General features: G+C 37.4%; 3 protein-coding genes across 3 annotated transcripts; all 3 read right to left on the bottom strand.

Moving 5' to 3' along the window:
* Positions 1 to 101: 101 nt before the first annotated feature.
* LOC121424135 (deleted in malignant brain tumors 1 protein-like) lies at positions 102 to 20,071 on the bottom strand. Its single transcript, XM_041619733.1, has 7 exons — positions 19,724 to 20,071; positions 15,409 to 15,798; positions 14,831 to 15,181; positions 14,103 to 14,247; positions 13,391 to 13,952; positions 5,003 to 5,348; positions 102 to 463 (listed from the first exon to the last, which is right to left on the bottom strand). The coding sequence occupies exons 1-7, from the start codon at positions 20,061 to 20,063 to the stop codon at positions 102 to 104; spliced, it is 2,496 nt and encodes an 831-aa protein (XP_041475667.1). The 5' UTR covers positions 20,064 to 20,071.
* On the bottom strand, positions 12,724 to 14,669 carry LOC121423855. Its single transcript, XM_041619364.1, has one exon. It carries the CDS (start codon positions 14,207 to 14,209, stop codon positions 13,361 to 13,363), a length of 849 nt encoding a protein of 282 aa, XP_041475298.1. The 5' UTR covers positions 14,210 to 14,669; the 3' UTR covers positions 12,724 to 13,360.
* A 174-nt stretch (positions 20,072 to 20,245) lies between the features above and the next one.
* On the bottom strand, positions 20,246 to 26,981 carry LOC121424134 (deleted in malignant brain tumors 1 protein-like). Its single transcript, XM_041619732.1, has 4 exons — positions 26,786 to 26,981; positions 23,857 to 24,186; positions 22,308 to 22,637; positions 20,246 to 20,653 (listed from the first exon to the last, which is right to left on the bottom strand). The coding sequence occupies exons 1-4, from the start codon at positions 26,979 to 26,981 to the stop codon at positions 20,259 to 20,261; spliced, it is 1,251 nt and encodes a 416-aa protein (XP_041475666.1). The 3' UTR covers positions 20,246 to 20,258.
* Between the last annotated feature and the right edge of the window lie 74 nt (positions 26,982 to 27,055).

Here is a 27,055-nt window from a genome sequence, read left to right as displayed (position 1 = left end):
AGGAAACCTGCAAAGGGTAGAACAACATTGCAGTCTTTCATGTGAAACATTTTATATGTGCCTATCGCAAACGAATCATTTTAATGGAATTAAAATTGAATTCAGAGGCTTAAATCGTTCACGAAATCGACCACTAACCTACCTTCAGAATAACAAATGGCTCCTGCATGACTACAGGAGTAACGACCGAACCCTGCGTGAGCACAGTCTGCTAGGTTGTCTTCTGTTCCGTCACACCCGACGCCATTAAGAAGAGAACGACCAGATCCCTGACCGAACCGAGCAGATCTCGGAGCTTCCAAGGCTCCATCAAACCCCAGCATCCTACAAACCACCCTGGCGTCTCTGAGATCCCAATAATTATCGCAGATAGTACCCCAGGATCCGTCATGTAATACCTCTACTCTCCCTTCAGCATCGTTTAATCCTCCAGCAAGGCGAACTTGTAATGGGTCAGGATTTACTGGGCGAAAACACGAAATATACTGGTTGTATTGAACGAAAAAACAGCCCATGTTTGCTGATTTTATTGTTTTTTTAGTATTATTAGGGCAAGCAAGCTAGTAATTCAATCAGATTAAAACACAATATAATATACTTAGATTAGATTTATTCTTTTCCGTTCAACAAAATAAACAAAATACAATCATATTGACTAAATAAAACACTTTAATGGAATTTAATGAAGAAAATATTGAAGATAAATTAAACAGGAACTAAATTAAGGTGCATTTATTTTGGCTATTAAAAGTATATGGAACAAAACAGAGGGATTTGCACAACAAAAAAGACCCCCAAAAAAGCTTTTAAGAAAGGGAAGCCCCTATAACTAAATTTCAATACCTGATTAACAAAACTATATACAATAATAGAGACGTACTGAAGACGAGGTTAAAGAAGCAATCTACAAAATATCAAATTAAAGCGAAAAAGCAACCATAAAACTATAGTATTTAGAGAAGCCATTAAAAGTGCCCTTTTTATAGAATAAAAATGCCCCCCTTGCGAACGTATAATGTGCCATTCACCATGTTCACCTGCCGGCTGCGGAAAACGCCACAGTGCCCCTTAGGGTGAACGCCGTAGCCCGTAGCGGACAATTGAGGGGAGCGCCCGAGGTAGTGCCTGCGGCTATCCTAAGGTTTTCGGCTGTGCATTCATACATGTAGTCGAAAGAAGAGGTCTTATTTGGTACATTCGTTCAAGACTGCATGTGATTTTTATGTCATATCATGGAGCTATTAACCATACGTTTTCGAAGCCGTTTTCTCATCATTTCTCGTAGATAAAATCTGTTATTAAAATTACAAAGTTTGGGGTTGATAACTGGGATTTTTGGCCTTTTCACCGGATGACGTATTGTGTTCGATTACACACTGGCACCAGCGTAAAGGGTTCTTTCCTATCAATATTCTTCCCGCAGTGTCCGTTATTCATTCACTGACATAGTTAATCGTGATCGTAGATATGAAACTTTATTTTAAATATGTCCGTAGAATACAATAATTTGTTATTGTTTCATGGTAATATGGATACTGTATAGTTCTGCAGTACTTAGTTATGAAACTTGTTTTACTCAGTAATGCTCACGCGTGATGATTAAAGGGATTTTCGACTATATAGAGGTGAACCCTATGTCCGACAAATCTATCAATATAAATTCGCAGTTCGTAAATATAATAGTTTAATCTTTACTTCGACGTCATTTTTTATATTCGTGTTACTATCATCATGTAGGAGTATCAGGGATATTAATATTCGTTTTAAACCCATCTTTAATTTTGTATAAAATTGCGCGTAATGTATGCGTTGTTCTCATCATGAAGCTGGAACCCCTCTTCATTTTTTCTCATCCTCCTCTTCCTTCTTCCCCTTTATCATTTTCATCTCTTCCCAATTCGAATATCTACCAATGTAACTTAAAAACCGCAATAGAGAACAGGTACTGTAATGAGATGTTTTAGCAAAAAGACAAATCTGTTCCATCTGTTACATTAAGATAAATCTAGACTTTTTACAGGGTGAGGGTTTTAGAGACCCGATTTGACCCGAAATGAAAAGAATATCCTCATTTATTGTTGTTAACGCATCAATAAATTACCCCCCCCCCATTGCTATGAGCATCCTGTCATAAATTGGGAAGCGGATGTGAACAAAGGAGAGGAGTCGGTCTTCGCTTTTTTGCACGTCTACTTTGTATGATCTTGGTTATACTAATATTCCTTTCAACATACCTTTCATTCTATTCATTAGGGTTTGAAATGTTTTTATCAAACATGTCAACGAATATTGACCGCACGTTTGTTTTAACATAATGATAATTCGCAAATGCCCTTGATATTCATAATTCTGTTTTATTTCAAGTTTGTCATTAATGTTTCTTTATTGATATGAAATGTTTTCAATTGGTGGTGTGTGGACCTCTGTTAATGACTTGTTAATTTTGATTGATAAAAAATCAAGTCTGCTTGTTAATGTCTTAATCTGTTTTATTTTTTCTATGCCTTTCTTTCTTCTATGCTAATTCCACCCTTTGCACCCCGTTAAAACTCAAGGAAGAATATTTCAAATATTTTCTAGTTCTTACACTGTTCATAGGGAGAATTAAAAAAAAATATCCCAAAAGATAGAGAATTGATCTCCATTACATTAAATAAAAAAATTGTCCTATTTTTTATACAAGTTTGTATGATACATGTATATGTCTCCCACGTAAGGCGTAAGGAAAACAGTTTACCTAATGCATTAAATTAGATTAATTAATTAGATTCATTGCGGTAAACGACAAATAATAAGTTCGATGTTCCAGCCAAAATTAAATACGGGACAATCGACAAAGCACTAGGTACCATCGGATCGACCCAGAAAACAATATTCATTTGTATTTGATCATGTGTTGGCTGACATGGCTGATTGGCTGGTTTGCGTTTGTAGATAATAATGTTTGGGGATTCTTTAAAGTCGTTGGGTGGCGAATTCCAATACACCAGTCTAAAAAAACAAGAGTTTTTTGCTAATATATCATGCGTGTCAGGTGTCGGTGATAACAGTTTCGTTTTGTCGTTGTTTATGGAGGAGTTTTACAGAATATATTCAACAAATGTGTGGACATGAACTTTACTTATCTTATACACCAACTGTACGAGTTGTAAAATGTATGAATAATTCACTTTAAGAATATTATTATTGAAAAATCGGATATCTGTGTGCGATCTGAATTGAGTTTGAAAACAATATCCTAAGGGAATTATTCTGCAACAGTAGTATCCTTTGCAATTGAGTTTGGATTGGACAACTTCATGCCAAAATACCATAATTAATGTATGGTAGTTTAAAGGTATGATATAGAGCGTGGGGTTGGAAAAATATGAGTTGTTGATAATTCCAATGTTCGATGTGTGGTTTCCACGATAGTTTATTATCAATAATATCACCCAAGAATTGGGTCTCAGAAACATTCTCAAGAACAGTGTTATTAAAAATGAGATTGTCTGGTAAGATGTGTATTTTGATACTAAAAAGCATAAATTTGGTATTTTACTGTTTAAGTGATAGTCCTTGATCCAGTCAATCACATGTTACATGTACATGTATGTTCTGAGTTTACAATACTAACAAGTTGGTTTCTTTGTAGATAAGAAAACGAATATGCTGGAGTCGTCAGCAAAAGTACGAATGTTAGTAAATTTGAACTTGTTTAATGTCATTAAAGTAAGTGACAAAAAGTAGAAGGCCAAGTAAGCTACCCTGAGGTACTCCACATGTAATGGGGAAGAATATAAGAAATAGCATTGCTAACTAATAGAAATTGAGACCTGTATGCGTGGGAGCTCCTGAACTACTCTAAGGCATTCCGCCTAATATACAAATAACGTTTATGAAAAAGCATTTTGTGGTAATGGTGTCGAAGTCCATGGGAAAGTCCAGAAAAATCAAACACGGTGATCCTAGGGGCCGGGGGCACAGTGCCCCCACCTTTTGAAGCGCTGAAAAGGTGTCATTTATACGCAAGAAAAATGTCCCCCCCCCCCCACGAACGTGTTATGTACCCCTTTCACCTCAGAAGGACCCGTTTTATGTGTTAACAGAAGTCTTTTTAGAACAAGTAAAACAACTTTTTTTATATCTTGCTACATTCTGTAAAGAGATATGACTGGGTATTTCCATAATTTTAAGTACCCTTCCTGTCATCAAAAATGTAAAAATATTACATGTAAATGTGTGCACCAATAAGGATCGACGATAGTTAAGATACTTTTCTTGAGTAGGAAGTTAGGAATACCCTCGAAACCATGGCTCTTTTTGTAGATCGATTTCAATATTGATAATTTATCGTGTTTTTGTAGGATTATAGAATATAGAGTTAGGGTTTGGGTTGCCAAGAAAGCCGTTGAAATATTTCTGAATTAGAGGGAATGTGCTTGCCAGATTGTTGCTAATATATGGAATATCTGAACCAATCTCTTTCGCAATTTAGTTGTTGTCGGTGATTGTATTATTTTTTATTATTTTATTAATTTGTTTGCATAGAAATTTCATTCTTTTTACTAGATTTACAATAAAAACGAAAAGCGTGAGAAAAAGTCTTCGTATTCTAATGTACTTATTCACTTAATTTTGCTTTTGATTATACATCATTCATGAAAGTCATATGTGTTTTGTAAGCAGTTGGACCACCCATATTTTTATAACATTTCTCAGTACAAGGGTAGAAACTGATAAACTGTTTTAGAAAATAGTGCAATTTAAATGTTCTAATACTATGGGCCTATATTTTTTTGATCAATGATATCAGGAAAGTTCAGAAAACTGAATCAAAGCATGTATGCTAAAACATATTAATTCGAGTGTAACATATTTAAAATCGGTATTCCTTTTGGAATACCGATTCGGCTAGAATCCCACTTTAATTTCTTGGCACTAAAGCGCTAAGGGATAGACATCTAAAGAGACATCGCAAGAGAGAAAGAGAAAGAGATAGAGAGAGATGGGGTGAACATACTTCCTGAGTAGCATACAGCTCCTGCATCCCTCGAATGGGTACATAAGTTAGTGTAACGTCCAATCCCTGGATGAGCACAGTCTGCTAGGTTGTCTTCAGTTCCTTCACAGTTGACATTCCTTAGAAGAATGCGACCAGAGCCCCGACCAAACCTAGCAGTTCTCGGTGCTTTCACGGCTCCATCGTACCCCAGCATTCTACAAACCACCTTGGCGTCTCTGAGATCCCACCAGACATCACAGATAGTACCCCACGATCCGTCATGTAATACCTCTACTCTGCCTTCAGCATCGTTTGCTCCATCAATCAGACGGACTTGAAATGGATTCGGGTGCCCTTCAGTAAATAAAAATCAAATCAAATCTCATTTCTTTATTTCACACCATTTTGTAAAAAAGACACACACTTTATTACCTACCGAAAGTGAAAACATATCGTTATAACCTTTATATGCATAAGAATTCCTGATTGTGATCATGGTATTGGAATTATTATATTGGTAAAGGTATGCAAAACCATTTTCGTCTTTTTTCCGATTTCCATTTTATGCAAAGTACGAGTACATATTCTTTATATTTTTTTATTCATTTTTTCTCTGGTGGGAGATATTGTAGTGCATGGATGTAATATATTTCATGGATAGGCATTTTGAAGGCATTTGCCTTCATAAGAGATTTTTTCCTATCAATTTGGCCGAAACGTTGAATCATAACAAATTTAGAACCTTTGTGAGGCAGTGTTCTGAACTATTTGTGTATCTTTTTGCATGGGATGGTCTTCCCTTCTATTCATTATATTTGCTAAGTAAGCGTAGCCCAACAATGAGTGCCTGAAAGATAACAATGCATGAAAACCAACTTGAATCGTTCAAATAAACATAGGATCTAATATTTGTAGGTATTTTTTGTTAGATATCAGATTTGGTTCTTTTTTTAGTGGGAAATTACCTCCTGAGTAGCAAACGACACATGCATCTCTTCCATGACCGCAATAATACCAATCTCCAAACGTGATCGAAATAAAATAATGATGTATATTTTTTCAATAGGCCTACACGGAATTTCTTGTGAAGGCCTGTGATTTTTCCAATGAATTATAGTCCATGAAATGAATAAAATAAGCTTGTCATAAGTCCATGAAATAAATATAATTTGTTACATATTTATATTATTTATAACGTTACAACTTGTAGATGATTTAAAGATTTCTGAATCGCAACTGTTTTTTTTTCTCCATTGTGATCATGGTGATACATGTAATATGCAACGTACACAATCTTTGATCTTAAGATCATATTGCCATACCTCCTGAAAAACATATGGCATTTGCATCCCATTCATGTCCACAAAAGGAATCGACCCAGATGTCAGGACAATGTGCCAGGCTCTCCTCTGTTCCAAGGCAGTTGACAGCGAGAATATCAGATATCATGCTGACCATCATGACCATAGCTAGTAGATCGAAGCGCATCCAGGGCCTCATTGAAGACGAGCATTCTGCAGAACACCCTTGCTTCGAGTAGATTCCAATTGTAAAAACCACAAACGGTAATCCATGAGCCATCGTACAAGACCTTCACCCTTCCTTCAGCCCATCAGCGATGGTACATTCAATGACCAGATTGATCAGATATTATTACAGATGGGTTGAAGTCTATTAATTGATTACCGCGGAATAATATCACGCCTTAAAACGTAATTATTCTCTCAAACGCTGTCCAGGAAATTTTCTGCGGTTTTGAAGAAGCGAACTATTTTTAAAAAAATAGGGGAAAATAACATTACAATAAATGTGTGATGCAACGTACCCTATAATACAAGTTTATCTCTAATTCAACACAATATAGTTGTGCAATAAGATTACAGCTGTTCTCCAGACTTTTCTGCTGGAACTTTCTTTTTTTAACGATAAATATTCTAACGGTGAAGCTTATATGTATTTAGTTTCCCAATAATTCGCTATGTTATGCAGAGAATTTTTTTTAAATAATCCCTTGTCCCCATTTTATTTAAAAAAAAATATGGATACTGCCAACACGATGAAATTGAGCGAAAGATTTACTTCCATTATACACACTTTTTTTCTCGCTGAATAAAGTTCGGCGGAGATAAAGTAGCCACCTGTCCTGTTCGCACGTTAGTCGGTTTCCAAAATGTTAAAGTTGAATTAAGAAGTGAGTGAGTTTCCATAAATATGGGTTCCACACATAATATAAAGTATATATCAGTTGTTAAAACAAATAGCATGTCACAAAAATCTTCTGCCTTCTCGATATTTTGCTTTGAAAGTCTATGAAATTAGCCACCTGTCAGAGCCCGCGAGACGAGTGTACAGAAAAATCACTCTGAGTGTGACGTCACCGGAGGGAATTTAGTGTAAGAGGTGCCTGGGTGTAATACAGAAATGCTATGCAGAGAGAGAAAGATGATTTTACAATTTTTTTTCAAAGCAACTCAAATCAAACAAGTAGGAATCATATGTACAAATCTTTACTTTACCTGTATAAAGAACAGTATGAATAACTATCATGAACTCTTAAATCATGATGAAAGATTGAAAACAGTGAGTTATTGAATGATATTTTCACTATTTCTCATTTATTTTGTCACGATGTTCCATCAAGTGAGTAGCTGGAAAGTAATTCCGGTGGCTAGCTCAGCTCTGCGCGCGCTGCATGCCTATATATGCTATATACAATACACACAGGTACATGAGTGTACTGCACTGTAGCGGGGGCCGGGGTACGGGTAGTGGTCTGGTATGTCGACCCACAGACCATCCCCATATATATCTCTATGGTCGAACCGCAGTTCATGACCATTCAGCAATCCCCTGACGTCTTTTTCTTCTTTCCTTTTGTCTTTGACTCCATTTTTATATCCTGTAGATCATTTCCACTCGTGGCTCATTCCACAGAACAATCTTGAATCAACTTACTATTCTTCTCGGCCTTCCGAGTTGTTTTCTACATGTATATTTAATTACGCTAGAGGTCACCGTCACACATACAAATGCAATTCGCAAGTGAGTTGAAGACAGCATGAAAGGTATGCGGTCCGGCAGCTCGACAGCTAGCTGCGCCGGAGCGGGTGGCCGGTCCGCACAAAGCAATTCCGCAACCAACTGTGTTTTTTGCAAAAGCCGCGTCACACGCGGATAAATATATCATGATAACACGTCTGCTATGTTATCGACTGGTGAGAAGATCTTGGTCAAATTTCATATTATTCGCCTTGAAATTATTCCTTTAGGGTCTATGGTATCATTATGAGGGAATTTACATATTTGGAATAATAGTATGGCCATAAATATAATTTTAATCATTTCCTTTTTGCAAGTTCTCCGGCTCGCAGATACAACTTCAACTGCAGTTTATTCAATTGTTTCGCCACGGACACAGTCCGGAACGAAAACAAGGCATTAAAATCGTCTAAAATTGCTACAAAGAAGAACAGTTTTAACAATGTAGGGACATATTATTGACAATATGTCTTATGACAATTATTACTTCCTTTCAACATCGTTCACATAAAATCAATAGCGATAAAATGAAGTTTTGACACAAAAGTAAATATGAAGGCGTACGTGCATAGTACACAAAACAGCACTACCTTGTTTACTACGATACCCCCGGTGACGTCACAGTCAAAGAACACCCGTCTCGGTAGGCATTGCAGGAGCGAACTCAGGGAAAATGAGTAGGGATAAATCGTTCAAATTCACTATTTTGAAAAAAGAAAATGGGGGGTCGAATCACCTCTTAGTTTTTGGTGGGTTGTAAGGTTGCTATTAATGTAAATATCTCAATATTTTGAATCGTCTTCTTAATTCAACTTTAAAGGCTTTTGCTCCACTCGCTATCATTTCTTCATTCTGCACCAATCGTGCTCAGACTTGGTAATATGATCCTTGATTAATACCACATGTAGGTGTTTATAAAGATGATTGGGAGAAAGGTCATCTAGGGGTCAAAAGGTCAAAAGATAAGAGGTCATGTCCATCTTTTTGTCAATTTCTTGTTCAACTTTCTCTCAATTCTCTATTTCTGCATCAATTATGTACACGCATACATATTTTAAGCCAAACATACCCTGCTCTCTTTCTCACTCCCCCATTTTTTAACTCTCTCTCTTGCACACACACACACACACACACACACTTAAACAAGTGAATACATAGTTGCCAAGAAAATGTAGTATTTACATTTCTCTGCATGTAGGAAAAATAACACTGCTGCTTAATTCCTTCCTCTTTGGTATAAGTGCAGTGCTCGGGGATCGAACCCTGGACTTTCATGTGTCTAATCAGGAGCCCTAGATCACTAGGCTACAGCCGGCATATCAGCCAGATAGGCCTACATACATGACACGCTTTTTTTATTTTCACGCACAAATTCCCTCTTCCATGCATATACACCCTCATTTGTTCTCCCACAAACCCCAGATCTTACGCACTCTATACCCTAACATACATACACGCACATATTCTCACCCCCCACACAATCCTGTGTCCACAGATAGGCATCCCATACGTTAACCCACACATCCTTATATTTACAGACATGTTATTCGGGCACTCACAGAAACACACATACATCTAGACCCACAACTAAATTCAAACTCTCACTTGCACACTCATTATAGTTACCCACATGTCAGTGCCACACACAGAAACACATACATCTTTCACTCAAGACTCGACCATTATTCCACCTGTTTACACACACTCTCACACTCATACCCATTCCTCACGCACATTCAGAAGTTCACCCACGCATTTACCATCATGCCATTGCGACTTGTAGAAACATACATTTCTTATACTCACCACTATACTGATAGCCCCATATGCACACACACTCTCACTCTCTCCACCACTCATATTCAGTCATCTGCACATAGATACCTAGTCCAGATTAGACCTTGTTGTTTGGAAGTGCCCTTTCCCAAAAGCTAACATAGAGGGCACATGTCTCCCAATCTCTAATCAGCGCCAATTCACTCATCTTCCCTCAGTCACACCCTTATCCACGCACATTCACATTTACCCACATGCGAATCTGACACTCTCATTGAACAAAGCGTACTACGAATGCACCCTCAACAACACACAACAACCCACATCGATGCTCTCTCACACAAAACACACCCTCACAAAGCCCTGTAGCGGTCGCACAGAAACGCTGTTACACGCTAGGTGTCAAGGATTTAAAATGAATCCAGTTCGGGTGTGAATAGTGACCAGCCGAATATTAGATTAAGATTCAAACCTTGTGGATTTGAATATAAATCTTAAAGATTTGAATTCAAATCTTTTGAGATTTAAAAGTTGATCCTACAGATTCAATATACATTCCAATTCGGCTAGTCAGTATTCACGGCCGATCAGGTTTTATTTTAAATCCTTGGCATATAGAGTGTAGTGGTAGTGTTGTTAACGCTAACAAGTAACTAACGAATCAGCCACTGAAACCATTAACAGAATGACCGTACAGCAGAAAGCGCCATTAGATGGAATATGTTGATAGTGACAGTGAGCCATACTTTTAGGCAAAATAATATCATTTGTGCGTAGTAATGGATTGATGGGACCTTTATCCCATAGGGTCAATGTATTATTCACATTAAACGGATTTCACTACGTTGATTCTTACTTTGTGATGAAATTGTACCGCGGTGTTTATTACTGAATTATAATTATTTCAACATAAATTCCATGCGAAATGTGCTATTGAGGGCAAAAAACAATGATTAATGTTGGATGTAGGTTCGTCGTACAGAGAGGAAGAATGACTTCAGTCTATAGAGGAGGTGCAGGGAAACAGGACGTAGACAGATAGGGAATATAGTAATAAAAACCATATTCATGAAAAATTGAATTAAATGACAAAATTATGATACAAAATAGCCTAATTTTTTTTAAAGTAATTTTTAAGTCAATGTCTAAAATAATGTACAGTAAGGGAGCAAGTAATTTCATTTTCATCCCGTACCTTCTCAATAATTTGTAAAATATGGAATTATGCTTATTTGTCCTTAATAATCCCCAAAGTGGAAAATAAATATGACCTTTTTCCAAAGATCATCATGACCATCGACATATTTAACATAGATACATGTAACGTTGAAACATTATGCTTTTGTGCGGCCGAAACCTCTGCTCTGTTAGCGCTAACAACGTTTCTGTGCGGCCTGTACATGTCAGCGAGACACACCAACGGGGGAAGGTTGTGCTGGGTTGGGGAGTCTTGTGAGTCTCCCTCTGCGTTGGGCTTGTGGAAAGGCATTTCCTTCTCAAAGGGGCCAAACTAGCCTAATGCATACACACTCTCATGTTAGTTATGTCCATACACACGCGTACACACATGCCCGTACACACACCACTCACCCTACACATAAATTTCTGACTTTTTAGAAATACTAATTTTTTTTATTTTTTTTTTAAGCGTTATTGGTTGATTGTAAACACTAAGTGCTATTTATTTTCATCCATGACACATGAGTTACCATCAAAGCGTTATTTATTTCAAATTCTCGCATTACCCTCATCTCTTTTATTTCCTTCATAAGAGTAAGTGATGATCTACTTCTGAGACATTCAATATAATTATAACAGTCCGTAAATAATTTTCACATTGATGTAACATTCCACATTGTTGTGACTTTTCTACTTCTTACGTTCGCATTGCATTGATACATACCCTTTACTTTGTCCGTCTTCACTTGGATTACATTCAAATTAGGCATATTCAATGGAGTTCAAACCCGCGAGGAGAGGTAGATGGTGAATCTGATACGTGTAAAACATATAACATTAAATAAAGAACGTTTCCATGTGTCTAGATTTTTATTTCAACTGCACTCAAAGTGTCATCATTATCACTGTCACATAATCCCAGACACAAAACAAAAGTCCTTTGTCCCTTTCAGATCCTTGAATTGTAAACACCTTCCTATAACCCTAGCCGATTCTATCAAATATTTTGTGGTTTTATTTAGACCACTATTATCACAACAACATACATGTAAGTTAACTTGTCACCATATATTGCAAATATTTGAAGACAATGCAATGCTTGCAGAAGTACTTTCAGAATATATTTGTATGCATGTATATACAAGTTTACATATTTATATATATATATATATATATATATATATATATATACACACACTCTTTTGTTTGACATCAAATTTTTAATGATAGCACAAATATTTTATAAGACACCTTAAATTTTCTTATGTTTGGCAAATGTCAAGTTTTCTTTAAATTTTCTGGGTGAATGTAAACTTTTGGCCTCAACTGTATATTATGTAAATATACATACATGCCTGCGTAAACACTTGCGAAGTCTTTTATATTCAAGGAATCATTATAATTCAATTCAACAACGCATATCCTCCATTAATAATGAGAATTCGACGTCGCTCTCAGTTTCATATTATAGAAGAGATTTTTTTTTGACCAGGGTGATTTATTATTCATTTAATAACTCATGCATGGTTTCATCAGACTATATCAAAATAACAATTTAGTGCACAAGTTATTACGTTAGATGGGTTCTGCTATAATAAATTCATTAAAAGAATGAGGATGAACATTATGTATCGCGGGGATTATTAGTCCCCGATGACATTTTCGTGATATATATGAAGTGCGTAAATATTAAGCCACGACGTTTGAAAGGTCTCAACTTTTGATACCAAATTCGCGTCATCCTGAAATGCGGTTTCGAAGTAGCGAAACATTTTGTAAACGTATGTGTAGTGATACACATAGGCCGAAAGTGAACTGAAGCCGACCTCGGAGGCAGCTCGACTTCTGCGTAAAACCCCTTTTTACTAACAGCCGGACTGACACCGGCTCGAACTAAGTCGACCTGTTGATGTGGTTTGAAAGCCGCTTCACACCGGCTCCGTCCTGCATTTGGTATGTGTATCACCCGTGGACTCAGGCCGGCATGACCACTTAACTAGAAATAGCTAACGAACCGAATTAAGAACAATAAAAATGATTAAGTGAAAAGTCAGACGACTCGTGTCACGTGAATAGGCGATGTGAAGCCGGCTGGAATGTAGAAGCACAATAATATTGCAGGCTTCAGACCATGTGTATCACGGGGTAAAATGATCTCTAGGCGGCGTCAAATTGTATCCGTGAATGTCCCTTTATTCGGAAAAAAAATCGAATTCTTGACACCTGAAAGAAGATATTCGGACCTGTCTTGTCTTCTACAACAGCGTCTTTGAAAATAAACTTTATTTCCATGTACTTGCGTTTCCACTATCAAAATTTAGATTTTGTCTGATTAGGGATCTTCTTTTTCATTATTTCAGATGAAATTAATGTTTGAGTTATCTAATTAAGTAGTGTTGTTTCATATTTTACATCATTGCCATGATTCGGTGAACTTGTTGCGTCTGGGAGGAGGTAGCCATCGAGATCAAGACCCTCTCCGGATTTCGGTTTTTGGTAAACCGTTTTCATATCCATATAATCATGTGTCATGTTTTCATTTTTACCTTTGGGCGAAAATTCGATTCCAACATTGTCATCAGACATGTTTAGCATTTCAGTTTTGCCACAATCTGCAATCGCTTTTTCATCTGTCGAAGGCATTTCTGTGTCTGGTCTGCAATACCCGTCCATGTCCTTGTCTTCGATTCGTTGGTATGTTTGGTGAATGGTTTTCATGTCGGTGTATTCATGAATATCCCCTTTCCCGATATATTGAAATCTATTAAAGTCTTCGGCATTACCAGGGAGATCCATGATTATCTGTGATTCATACTCATGACGAATCACACCAGTCTTTTGTCTATCGGGTAACCTGGGTGGGGCGTGTAAGTCTTGATAAGGCGTACTGGTAGAAAGGGCGTTCAATGACGACAGATCTGCGAAATCCATATAAATATTGTCTAAATTCCTAGCTGCCATTCTCTTTTTTAATCTATAAATACAGAACACAATTGATAAGATCACTAATATGCTTATGAATAGCGTGCAAATTCCAATGACTATTATCATGTGAAAGCTAAGTACGAGAGCTGGACCTGAATTAACTCTCAAATTTTGACCTTTATAAGTCACTGTGTTTAACTGATTGTGAGGAGTGCTGAATTCTAGGCTCTGAGTTCCGGTTGGATCTGTAGTTTCGTTTGGAATATGCGTGGACGACTGTAACCATGGTGTGTTTGTGGAATGCATTTCATCAGGGTTACTAGTGTCTGAATACGTCGTAAAACCTATGAAGATATATGAGATAGTGAAAATGAAAATTAGAAATTGCTTACGCTTAACATATTTTGCACACACATATACACATGCACTCTCACCCTCCCACAGCCACACATAATTATGTTATTGTCCATTATTATATTCAGTGAAAAAGCCAGATAATCAAGTTTATTGTGCTTTTTGGTCACGGATTAAGATTAAGCTAAACAATCGATTCTATTTAAACGGGATCTCAGCCGAGTATTTTCTAAAATATATTTCTCTATTAAAATATTTTTATGAAGTAAATTACATTGTACGGATTTGTTTTTTAAATCAAGGCATCCCCAGGAAACGGATTAAGATTAACCAAAATAGCAATGCCGTAGCCGGAAATTTTGTTATATAATGTAAAGATCGGTTATCTTCGGCGAGAACGACAAGTAATGGGATTTGGAAAGAAATGGAGTACTACAGATCCCTGTAGCATCTAACGTGATTTCACATGAAATGAATCTCTAATAGTAAATAATAACTTGATCATCAAGAGATGATTGAGTTCTCAAAGGATAGGGGTTAGTAACTCAGTGTCAGCCACAGTTTTTTAGCTACCTGTATTTGTGCATATGACGCCGGCATCCTCTTTATGAGCACAATTATGCACACCTATTCCCTTGTGTTTACAATCCTTGAGGTTGGCTTCTGATCCATTGCACTGAACACCATCCAACAAGATATCACCAGAACCCTCACCAAAGTGAGCCTGGGGTAAAGCAGCCAAGGCTCCAACAAATCCTAAGTGTCTGCACACAACGGTAGCATCATCCAGGTCCCACATATCATCACACACAGTTCCCCAAGACCCTTCATGGAAAATCTCTACCCTTCCTTCATATTCACTGGCTCCATCTGCAAGTCGAACTACCAAGGCAAAGTTAAGTACAATATACCGTAATCTGAATTATCTAGTTTGCAGAACACTTTGAAAATTATTAAGTGGTATTATAGTACTATTTGTTGATTTTTAAAGTTAGATGCAACTACATAAAGGTAAGACTAATTGAAGAAATCGGGGTATTGATTCTTCTTTCAATATGCTTACACCTGTAGCCCCAAGTTGCCAGCAATGGCCTATCAATTTATTTAATTTCCATATTTCGAATAATGTGTGGTTCATTTAATTGCGGGGCTTAACTTAATCGAGAAAATGATAGAAATCATACCTCCAAGGAAGCACACGACTCCTGCATCTTTGTTATGACCACAGTAACTGTAATCTCCAATTCCTGGGTGTGTGCAGTCTGCAAAAGTGTCTTCTGATCCATCGCACTCGACCCAGTTTAGAAGAATGCGTCCAGAACCCTGACCAAACCTTGCAGATCTCGGTGCTTCCAAAGCTCCACCAAACCCTAACATTCTACAAACCACACTGGCGTCACGCAGATCCCAATTAAAGTCGCATACAGTTCCCCAAGATCCATTGTGCATAACATTTACCGTGCCTTCGGCATCATTTTCTCCGCCGACCAGCCGTACATGGATTGGAGATGAATGACCTAAGGTAAAAACAATACAGGTTACAGTGCATCATAATTCATAAAGCTTTACGTTCTGACTTAATAATGATAACATTCAACATAATCTCTATGCACCTAACATGCAAATAATTTAGTCTTATACCAGAACTAAGAATCAGAAACAAAAATATTATATGGAAAATTAACAAACTATTATCATAATACACATTTCATGAACAAAATTACTTAACACGAGAACAAGTATGTTTTTTTTTAACAATTTGTGGAATTGGAAGTACAAGTAATGGGTCCTCAGTTGATGAAGTAATTTGATGTTTAAGCAAGATTAAATCTAGATGAGAAATTAATCATTGGGTTGATTTTCAAACTATTTCATCGGGCCCAAGACAGGACATGTGCAAGACAAACTTTAATCCTGTTTATATAAGTGTGTCGATCATGGGGTTTGAATGCTAAATACATTTGAGCGCCATCGGCATAAAGCATTGTCTCCAACACATGGGTCTTGATAATCGCTGATATAGGAGAGTTGTATAGCGTGTGGAATAAAGGACCAAGTATGGATCCCTGAGGCACCCCGCATAAATCGTTGGCTCAGTAGGACACAACTTCGTTTACCTTTTACAACATGGGTACGTTTTCAGAGGTAGGATGATATCACTTCCGCACAGCCCCATCGATCAAATGCTTAAAAATCTAAGGGCACCAGCAAAGCTTCATTTTTTCATCTAGAGAGACCAACATGTCATTCTGCACTCTAACATGCCTAGGCAGAGCGGTTTCGACACTGTTGTGTGGCTATAAACAGCCTGACTGTTTGTGCAGATCGTTTGCGGACAGGTATTCTGGAGTTGTCGGACAAGAGCTTTCTCAATTAGTTTCCCCATGAAACGTAGATTTGAAATCGGACGATAGCTAGACAGCTCATCGGCCGAAACATGTGTTACAACTGATCCTTTTTAATGAAGGAGAAAATCCCGTTTCGAGACTAGTGTTAATAATCGTCTTTATCAATGGTAGAAATACTAGGGAATAGTAATATGAGTTGGCATGGGATCTAGAAGACAAGTTGTAGATGATGACAATCAGTTTCAAAACATCAGCTTTATTGAGAGTTTCATATTTAGACAGTTAAGAATGGTACATTTCGTTGGACCCCTTACAGTCATGATCACTTATCTATGTCTTATCCACTTCAAGCAACAGTTTTGAGATCTGATGGAAAGTAAGATGACTGAACGGCTATTTATTTATCCTAGTAGCTTTTACACTTTGCCCTGTAAATTCGTCGATCAATCTCAGATTTAGATTTCCGCATGCACTGGTCACAACGACGCACAGTGGGCCAGAATGTGTTGAAAGTGCGCAAAAATTATATTCCGTGTTATATTTTTATTTTAACATGTTGATTTAGGGTAATTCTGGGCGTAGAATCGACTGAAGATAATCTAAAGCCAATATGACGTCACTTTGATACCAGAATTTGATTAGCTAATTAAAACCTATCTCTGAAAAGACAAATTACGCCAAACAATGTGCCGTATATAAGCTTTTTGTTATTTGTTACTTTAAGATTGACCAGAGTGAATGTTGTTTTAGGCTTCTCACATGCCTTAACCCTAAAATGGCCGGGGGGGGTTGAATCAATCTCCCCCCTCAACATTTTCTGTGATCATTCCGCCGTGCGAATTTTTTTGACCGCGCCACTCACGGAGTTTATACTTTTAAGTCTCGCGCATCCTTTGAGACCAAATGTACGACACCCGGGTACGCGGTTCCAAAATTACGTTACATTTCGTAAGTGCATGTCAGACCAAAAATTGTTATAAAACGTGATTTTGTGTCCAAAGTCAATGCAAATTGATTTTTCTCATCTTATTCATATAGATGTGATTATTTTTACTTTAAACAGCTGTAATCAATTAATTTAACCATAATTATGCTTCAAAAAAGTAGTGCAATAAATCTGGTGAAAAAAGAAAGAAAAACAAAAGGCTGAAAAACAAAGAAATACATAAGAAATTATATCCAAACCGATTTTTTTTCAATTGCGATTGTTAAGAATGCTACAAAGAATATCCTTACCAGAACCTAGCATTCTAGGAGCTGTATTTAGTGAATTAGAGCAAAAAGTATGATTTATGCAGAAATTAGAATAATTAATTCATATGAAATAAAATCTCACTATTTTGGAAAATTTTATCATACAGCCTTGTAAATTACATCGCACACAACCAGCGTGCAAATTTTTGCGCGCACGGCCGAGATCTCAGGAGGGGGGGTTTGAATCACCCCCCCCCCCCGGCCACAGAACAGCCAAAAAAGCCCGGCCTAGTTAGGGTTAAAAGTGTGTATGAGATCCTGAAAATAATTTTATGGCATCACAATGATCATTAGATAACAAATACTTAAAAATCGGAAAAATATTAACCGTGCTTTATCAACCGGCGTAGACTTGGGTAAAACGCAGAGTATGTAACACCACGAAAGTTTTACTATGAGGAGGGTTTTTGGATAAAATTATTCTACAAGTATCTCTGAAAAGGGGCGGGTAGCCCTAATACGCGTTATCAACCTTTATTGTGTGTGCATTGTGCCCGAAATTCATGTCATTTTCATAAAATGGAAGGGGAATCCTCCTCGTCGTGCAAAAATGAACGGCAATGTACACCTCACACGGTGCGCTGCGATGATTGCGCGGTATAAAAATGACCGTTTTTTTAACAGGTTTTGGGGATGTTGAGTCAAGTAAAATCGGCTCTAAATAAAAAACGGGCAAAAACGGGAAGCTAAATTTGGTATCGACTTAAAGCTTAGACATCTAGCAAAATGATGATGATAGTATTTAAACGGAAATCCAGACGTTTCTAATGTAAATGCAAACAACATGGATTATCAGCCTACTTCGAGGAATAATTATCCCATAAACCTCATGAAATGTGTCTTTAATCTATTTTGAATCCTTTCTAAGGCAAAAAGAACATATCAAGATTATGTGGGTGCCATTTCAGATTCCTACATGAAAAACCTGTGAAATGGCTTGTTTTTCAACTGAGTTGTCATGTACGCGGCATTTCGCAAAATGTCACATTTTACGATTTGAGGTAGGAAATTAACTACCTTTATGCAAATTCCCGAATGAAATATTTTGCTGAAGTATTCTTCAAAGTGTTGTCTTTCAGCTGGGCATGACAAAAATTAAAAATCTGAAATTGCCCAAAATTACTTTTGGCGCACTTTTGTTTCGTCCCGGCCCACTTTTAATGTTTTACCGCTCGTAGCTGTCATCTCAATATCGCAACAAATCAAGGGCTGAGTTCGGATCATGGCTGTTGAATTAGAATAAAAGTAAATTCTAGGTCCGACATATTTCAGGTGACTCGGTTGTCATTGGTTTCTACTTCTGGCCGCCATTTGTTTTTGCACATTAAGAGTATAACGTTGAAATAACGTTGAAATGAAGTTTCAAAATTTTCAAAGGCCAATAATAGAACAAGGATGATCCTTAACCCCTCTATTGTATTCCTGAGGCTGCCATTCAGGTCTCACTGGGCATTCTATTGCTCTATGCTTACTCAGCAGAACCAGGATAAAGCTTAATCTTCAGATTGATCTTTTGCAGCAGTACATGGAAGGGTAGTACATGGATTTCAATAAGTCTATCTATGTACTCTAATAGATAAAGATAAGCGAAATTCCCAGAGTTAGGATAACCCGAGTAGATTGAGATTGCATCTTAAAATTCATCAAGTTCTACTTCCTGAAAGATCTTAAAACAATATACTAGTAAATAATCTTTTGGCGAGTAACAAATAAACACGTATATGACCGCAAAACAGCAGCATAACAAATGTGTGCCTGCCAGCTAGACGAACAAAATCAATGGTAAGTGTGTATGGAATGAATTCAACAGTTTATAGCTTTTCGGTTATCATGTTGGTCATTGCTCCTGAATGAAAGCTTATACTTCGAGATAATGAAAGCTTTCCTTTATGCTTGACGAAAGCAACGATCTTAAAATGGATTGATGCTCCTGTTTTGACTGAATTGAAATAATTACCTCTTGTAAAGCAAACAACACCAGCATCACTGTCATGGTTGCAGTTGTTGACTCCAAGTCCTCGATGGAAACAGCCAGCAAGGGTATCCTCCATACCTTTGCATTCAACGTCATCAAGCAGGATTTCGCCGTTTCCAGCCCCAAAGGTAGCTCTACCTGGTGCGGCTAAAGCACCATCAAATCCAAGCATGTTACAAACGACTCTTGCATCTCGTATATCCCATTTGTCATCACATATAGTTCCCATTCCTCCTTTGTACAGTACCTTCACTCTGCCTTCCGAATCGTTGGTGCCGTTTATTAGGCGAATGCTGAATGGGTCTGTTGCAATAAATTATAGTGTAGAATTGGGTGAACAGATAAAAGCAACCGGAAGTGAAAATCATTGAGATTCTGAGATGTTCAAATCCAAACATTAATTTTATTTTTAAGGAATGCTCGTTTAAAATTTAGGTAATTTGCCAGTACAATTAAATTTTCCCGGTTCGGTATAAAGACAAAACCTACCTCCTGAGTAACAAACGGCTCCTGCATCCCTCGAATGGCTGCATGAATAATGTCCAATCCCTGCATGAGCACAGTCGGCTAGGTTGTCTTCAGTTCCTTCGCAGTTGACAAACGTTAGAAGAACGCGACCAGAACCTTGGCCAAACCTTGCAGATATCGGTGCCTCCAAGGCTCCATCAAACCCAAGCATCGTACAAACCACCCTGGCATCTCTAAAATCCCAGTCATGATCACATATGGTTCCCCAGGATCCGTCATTCATGATCTCTACTCTTCCTTCATCTCCGTTTGAACCACCGGCAAGGCGTACTTCGAATGGATTTGGGTTTGCTGCGCGAGAAAATATGAAACTGCTTGTATTAAAAATAAGCTTACATTTTCTGATTGTCTTTAAGAATATCATCAAATCACACAATTTATATTACTGCAAAGCACATGTAAAAGAATAACATTAGATCACTCATTTGTGGAATTAATACTTAATACTAAACTCGTAATTATGAGGGCAAATTCCTTTGAAAAGCGTTGCATTAGTCATACTTGACTGCCGGTATATTGGAAGTAGAATGGTTTTAGAATCAGATTAGCTTGTGAATGCAAAGCTAATATCAAAATATGTATTTTACTAGCGAGGGGGATAAAATGAATATAACTTAATTGAATAAAAGGAATGAAGGAATTTATGCTACAAAATATAAGGCATTGAAGTATAGATCCAATCAAACGCACATACCAAATACAAACGCTAATGTGTATAGGTCCATAGTGGTAAATATTTAGGAAGGGGGGGGGGGAGAAAATGAAAATCCATATTTCATTGCTCGAAATAGAAATTTGAGAAGAGAAATATTCTGAAAGTTCATTTTGCCCAATTGATCGTGGGAGCCGTGCGTAGCGCAAGATCGACGGGGCTCTATGCCTTAAACGTTGAACACCTAACAGGATAGCAGCAGCTCCAATCGGCAGATTTACGTATTTTTTCTGACGGGGCCGGGGTTTGAATTCCCGAACTCTCGATTGTGAGACGGACGCTCTACCAACTTAGCGTGGAGCGTTGTGGCCCAGTGGAGGGTCGTGGGTTCGAATCCCAACCAGTGCGTAATTTCGTTCAGCAAGAAATTGATCCACAATGTGCTGCACTCAACCCAGGTGAGCTAAATGGGTACCTGGCAGGAATTTATTCCTTGAAACGCAGCGCGCGTAACAGCTGCACTGCTAAAGCCAGGGTCAGTAGCGGACCGTGACCCGGAGGAGACAAAGCATTCGGGGGGCACTGCATTGTTTGTGAACAATGCCGTGCCCCCCCCCAATGCTTTGTCTCCTCGGGGTCACGGTCCGCCACTGGCCAGGGTAATTATGCTGCATATATATTGTAGAGCGCTTAGAGACTTCTGACAAAGTATGTATTAAGCGCTATATAAGCAAGTATAATTATAATTATTACCAACTGAGCCAACACAGCGGTTAAAATAATTAAACACGAGGTAATAATCAAAATATAAATTAAATGAACATATTGAAAAATGAAACGTGGAAGTAGTTGAACAACATTACAGTCATTTATGTCAAAATATGTTATTTGTGCAAACGAATAATTTTAATAGAAATAAAGAATGGATTCTGAAGCTTAACGTTGACGAAATTGACCACTAACCTCAATTTTATGCACTTTTTCATGAAACAACTTTTTTCCATGAAATTTACAGTATCCGATTTATTTTGGCGTTAACGCTCATGCTTTTATTAGTAACGGTATCACCTCAATGCTACAAACATATTGACATTTTCAATCTTTTTATATATAGCGCCCCCCTAATTTTTAGAAAGTATTCAGAGGGGATATCACTTATCAAATTCATTCTTTAAAATGTTCGATACTGAATACTTTTTTAATATCCGGCCCATTGAAGTCAGCAGTTGTAGTAAAACTATTAAAAATGTATTCAGAGGCTTAAATTGTTAACGATATCGACCATTAACCTACCTCCAGAATAACAAATGGCTCCTGCATCTCTTGAATGACTACATGAGTAACGTTCAATCCCTGCATGAGCACAGTATGCTAGGTTGTCTTCTGATCCTTCACAGTTGACATAATTCAGCAGCACGCGACCGGAACTTTGCCCAAAACGTGCAGATCCCGGTGCTTCCAAGGCTCCATCAAACCCCAGCATCCTACAAACCACTCTGGCGTCTCTCAGATCCCACCAATCATCACAGATAGTACCCCAAGATCCGTCATGCATGATCTCTACTCTCCCTTCAGCGTCGTTTGATCCACCGGCAAGGCGAACTTCGAATGGGTTTGGGTTTGCTGCGCGAGAAAATATGAATCTGTTTGTATTAAAAATAAGCCCACATTTTCTGATTGTAATTTATATTACTCCAAAGCACTTGTAAAAAATAACCTAAGATCTTTCATACAAGACGAAGAATTTATTTTTGGAATTAATACTTAATACTAACACGTAATTATGAGGGTGAATTCCTTAGAAAATCGTTCCATTAGTCATGCTACAAAATATAGAGCATTGAAGTAGAGAAACAATCAAACGCACATACCAAACACAAACGCTAATGTGAGTAGATCCATAGTGGTAAATATTTCAGAAAGGGAAAAAAAATCCATATTGCATTGCTCGAAATAGAAATTTGAGAAGAGAAATATTCTGAAAGTTCATTTTGCCCAATTTATCGTTCACCCGGGAGCCGTGTGCAGCGCAAGATCGGCAGAGCTCTATCCCTTAAATCATATTGAACTCCATGTCCTAGCAAGGTAGCAGCAAATCCCGTCGGCAGATTTACGTATTTTTGTCAAACGGGGCCGGGGTTTGAACTCCCGAATTCTCGGTTGCATGACGGACACTCTACCAACTGAGCCAATACAGCGGCTAAGATAAGTACCCACGGGATAATAATTAAAATTAAATGAACATATTGAAAAATGAAACTTGGAAAGAGTTAAACAACATTGAAGTCTTTTATGACAAAATATTTTATTTATGGAAACGATTCAATATAATGCAATTAAAAATGTATTATGAAGCTTAAATTGTTAACGAAATCGACCATCAACCTCGATTTTATGCATTTTTTCATGAAACAAAATTATTTTTTTCGTGAAATTTGCAGCATCCGATTTTTTTTTGCATTAACGTTCATTCAAATTGAAATTCATTCTTTAAAATGTTCGATACTGAAATACATTTTTAATATCCGGCCCATTTAAGTCTACAGTTATGGTAAAACTTGTTTTAAGCAGATAGAATTCAATGAACATGTAGCTAAATTACTACTATTATTTAAAATTGTATTTGTATTGCAAAGACTTTTCTTCATGTTGATGGGAAAATAATTAAGATATAAATTAAATGAATATATTGAAAATAAAATGAAACGTGCAAATGGTTGAACAACAATACAGTCTTTCATGTGAAACATTTTATATGTGCCTATCGCAAACAAATCATTTTAATGGAATTAAAATTGAATTCAGAGGATTAAATCGTTCACGAAATCGACCACTAACTTACCTTCAGAATAACAAATGGCTCCTGCATCTCTTGAATGACTACATGAGTAACGTTCAATCCCTGCATGAGCACAGTCTGCTAGGTTGTCTTCTGATCCTTCACAGTTTACATAATTCAGCAGCACGCGACCGGAACCTTGGCCAAACCTTGCAGATCTCGGTGCCTCCAAGGCTCCATCAAACCCCAGCATCCTACAAACAACCCTGGCGTCTCTGAGATCCCAATAATTATCGCAGACATTACCCCAGGATCCGTCATGTAATACCTCTACTCTCCCTTCAGCATCGTTTGATCCTCCAACAAGGCGAACTTGTAATGGGTCAGGATTTACTGGGCAAAAACACGAAATATACTAGTTGTATTAAACGGAAAAAAACAGCCCATGTTTGCTGATTTTATCGGGGTTTATTTTTAGTTTTATTAGGGCAAGCAAGTTAGTAATTCAATCAGATTAAAACACAATATATATACTTAGATTAGATCTATTTTTTTCCGTTCAACAAAATAAGGAAAATACAATCAAAGTGACAGTATACTAAATAAAACACTTTAATGGTATTTAATAATGAAGAAAATATTGAAGATAAATTAAACAGGAACTAAATTAAGGTGCATTTATTTTGGCTATACAAATTATATGGAACAAAACATGCCAAGACAAAAAAAGCCTTTAAAAAGGGAAACCCTTATAACCAAATATCAATACCTGATTAACAAAACTATATACAATAATGGGGACGTACTGAAGACGAACTTAAAGAAGCAATTTACAACATAAAGCGAAAAAGCAACTATAAAACTATACTATTGAGAGAAAGTAATTTGAATAATAACTACAATAACTACAGCAATATCACTAATAAGTTTAAAAGTTATAAAAACAATAGTGATTATGACATTATAGTAAGAAGAAAAGGGAGGCAAATGAAGAGGGAGGGAGGGGAGAGAGGTGCAATAAAACTGAAAGTGAAAAAGGAAAATTGCAGCCAGGGGCGGTGATTCTGGGGGCCGGGAGGCAAATTCCCCCCTCCCACTTTTTGAAGCCCTTAAAAGTGCCCTTTTTACGCAAGAAAAATGCTCCCTGCCCCCTTACGAACGTGTAATGTACCCCTTTCACCTCAGAAGGACCCGTTTTATGTGTTAACAGGAGTCATTTTAAAACAAGAAAAACAACTTTCCAATTTTTGTATGTCTTTACATTCTGTTAAGAGATATGACTGGTTATTTCCGTAATTTTAAGTACCCTTCCTGTTATCATACATGTAAAACTATTAAATGTGTGCACCAATAGATCGACGATAGTTAAGATACTTTTCTTGAGTAGACATGGTAGAAAGCTAGGAATACCATCGAAACCATTGCTCTTCTTGTATCTTGATATCAATATTGATAATTTATCGTGTGTTTGTAGTATTATAGAATATAGAGTTAGGGTTTGGGTTGCCAAAAAAGCTGTTGAAAGATTTCTGAGTTAGAGGGAATGTGCTTGCAAGATTGTTGCTAATACGTGGAATATCTGAATTAATCTCCTTTGCAATTTAGTTTTTGTCATCGGTGATTGTATTATTTCTGGATTATTTTTTTCGTTATCGTAGAATTGTTTTCTTTTTGCTAGGTTTTAACATAAAAATTAAATGCGTGAGAAAAAGTATACGTATTCTGATGTACTTATTCACTTCATTTTGCTTTTGATTATACGTTGTGTCACATGTGTTTTGTAGGCAGGTGGACCACCCATTTTTTGTATAACATTTCTCAGTACAAGGGTAGAAACTGATAAACTCTCTTAGAAAAAAGTGCAATTCAAATGCTCGAATACTACAGGCCTTTAGAGTATACATTTTTTGTCAATGATATCAGGAAAGTTAAAAAAAACTGAATCAATGCATGTATTCTGAAATATATAAATTCCAGTGTACATATTTAAAATCGGTAATACTTTTGGAATACCGATTTGGCTAGAATCTCACTTGCATTTGTTGGCACTAAAGCGTTTAGGGATAGAGGCCGTTCTCATTACTCTTTCTAAAGCTGGTTTGATGGGAGCCGTGTCAGGAAACCAGTTTGGAAGATCGCTTTGCTAGCGTTCCCACTTGATCACACGAAAGTGGTTTTGTAAATCACTTCACGTAGAGCGCTCTTGTTCCCATGGAAACGCTCTCAGTGGGGTAACATGTTTCGCGCGAAATTCCAAACCGCAGCATATGCATTCTACACCTGTCGTGTGGAGTAGCGCGCTCAAAATGTGCAAAGATCGCTTCTCGAAGAACGGTTGTGTCCTCACGCTAAAACCAGTTTAACGAGGCAGAGCGATCTTTAAAGGTAAATGCTAGTTTTGGTAACGATATCAAAATGAGTTCGTACAGAATCCAATGAAATGACCACCAAAGTGTCTGTTTGTATAAATAAAACGCATGTGCCAAAGAATTCTGGAAGAAATTGTGTAATTGCTGAGAAATCAGCAAATAAGCACAGGAATCGGGTAGGGCGTCGGGCCCGACGCCCTAAGCAATAATTTTACATTGTCCCACGTGCGCTTATCTGTGTTGGGGATCTTCGGTGTGAACATTTTTCAGCGTAGATTTCAAGATTGCACAAAGTTCAGTTAATGTAACTGTACCAGATCTAGATCCTCGATGATATACTGACAATTAAGCCTTGTTTTACAGACTTTCTCATGAAATCAGTGTTTACTGCAAATACTGGAATTTCTCTTTAAAAGTACATCGCGAGGTGGTTTTCCAAACTGGTTCGGAAGATTGATTCCAAGACCGCTTTGACCGTTCTCAACACGCCTTAAACTAGTTTACACTAAACTAGTTTTCAGTAAACTAGTTTTAGGAACGTAGTAAGAACAGCCTCATAGACATCTAAAGAGACATCGCAAGAGAGAAAAAGAGAGAGATAGAGAGAGATGGGGTGAACATACTTCCTGAGTAACATACAGCTCCTGCATCCATCGAATGGGTACATAAGTTAGTGTAACGTCCAATCCCTGGATGAGCACAGTCTGCTAGGTTGTCTTTAGTTCCTTCACAGTTGACATTCATTAGAAGAATGCGACCAGAGCCCCGACCAAACCTAGCAGATATCGGTGCCTTCAAGGCTCCATCGTACCCCAGCATTCTACAAACCACCCTGGCGTCTCTAAGATCCCACAAGGAATCACAGATAGTACCCCACGATCCATCATACAAAA

This window comes from Lytechinus variegatus, chromosome 11 (genome assembly GCF_018143015.1).
Source record: "Lytechinus variegatus isolate NC3 chromosome 11, Lvar_3.0, whole genome shotgun sequence".
Lineage (NCBI taxonomy): Eukaryota > Metazoa > Echinodermata > Echinoidea > Temnopleuroida > Toxopneustidae > Lytechinus > Lytechinus variegatus.
This window is presented reverse-complemented; position numbering and strand designations above follow the sequence as displayed.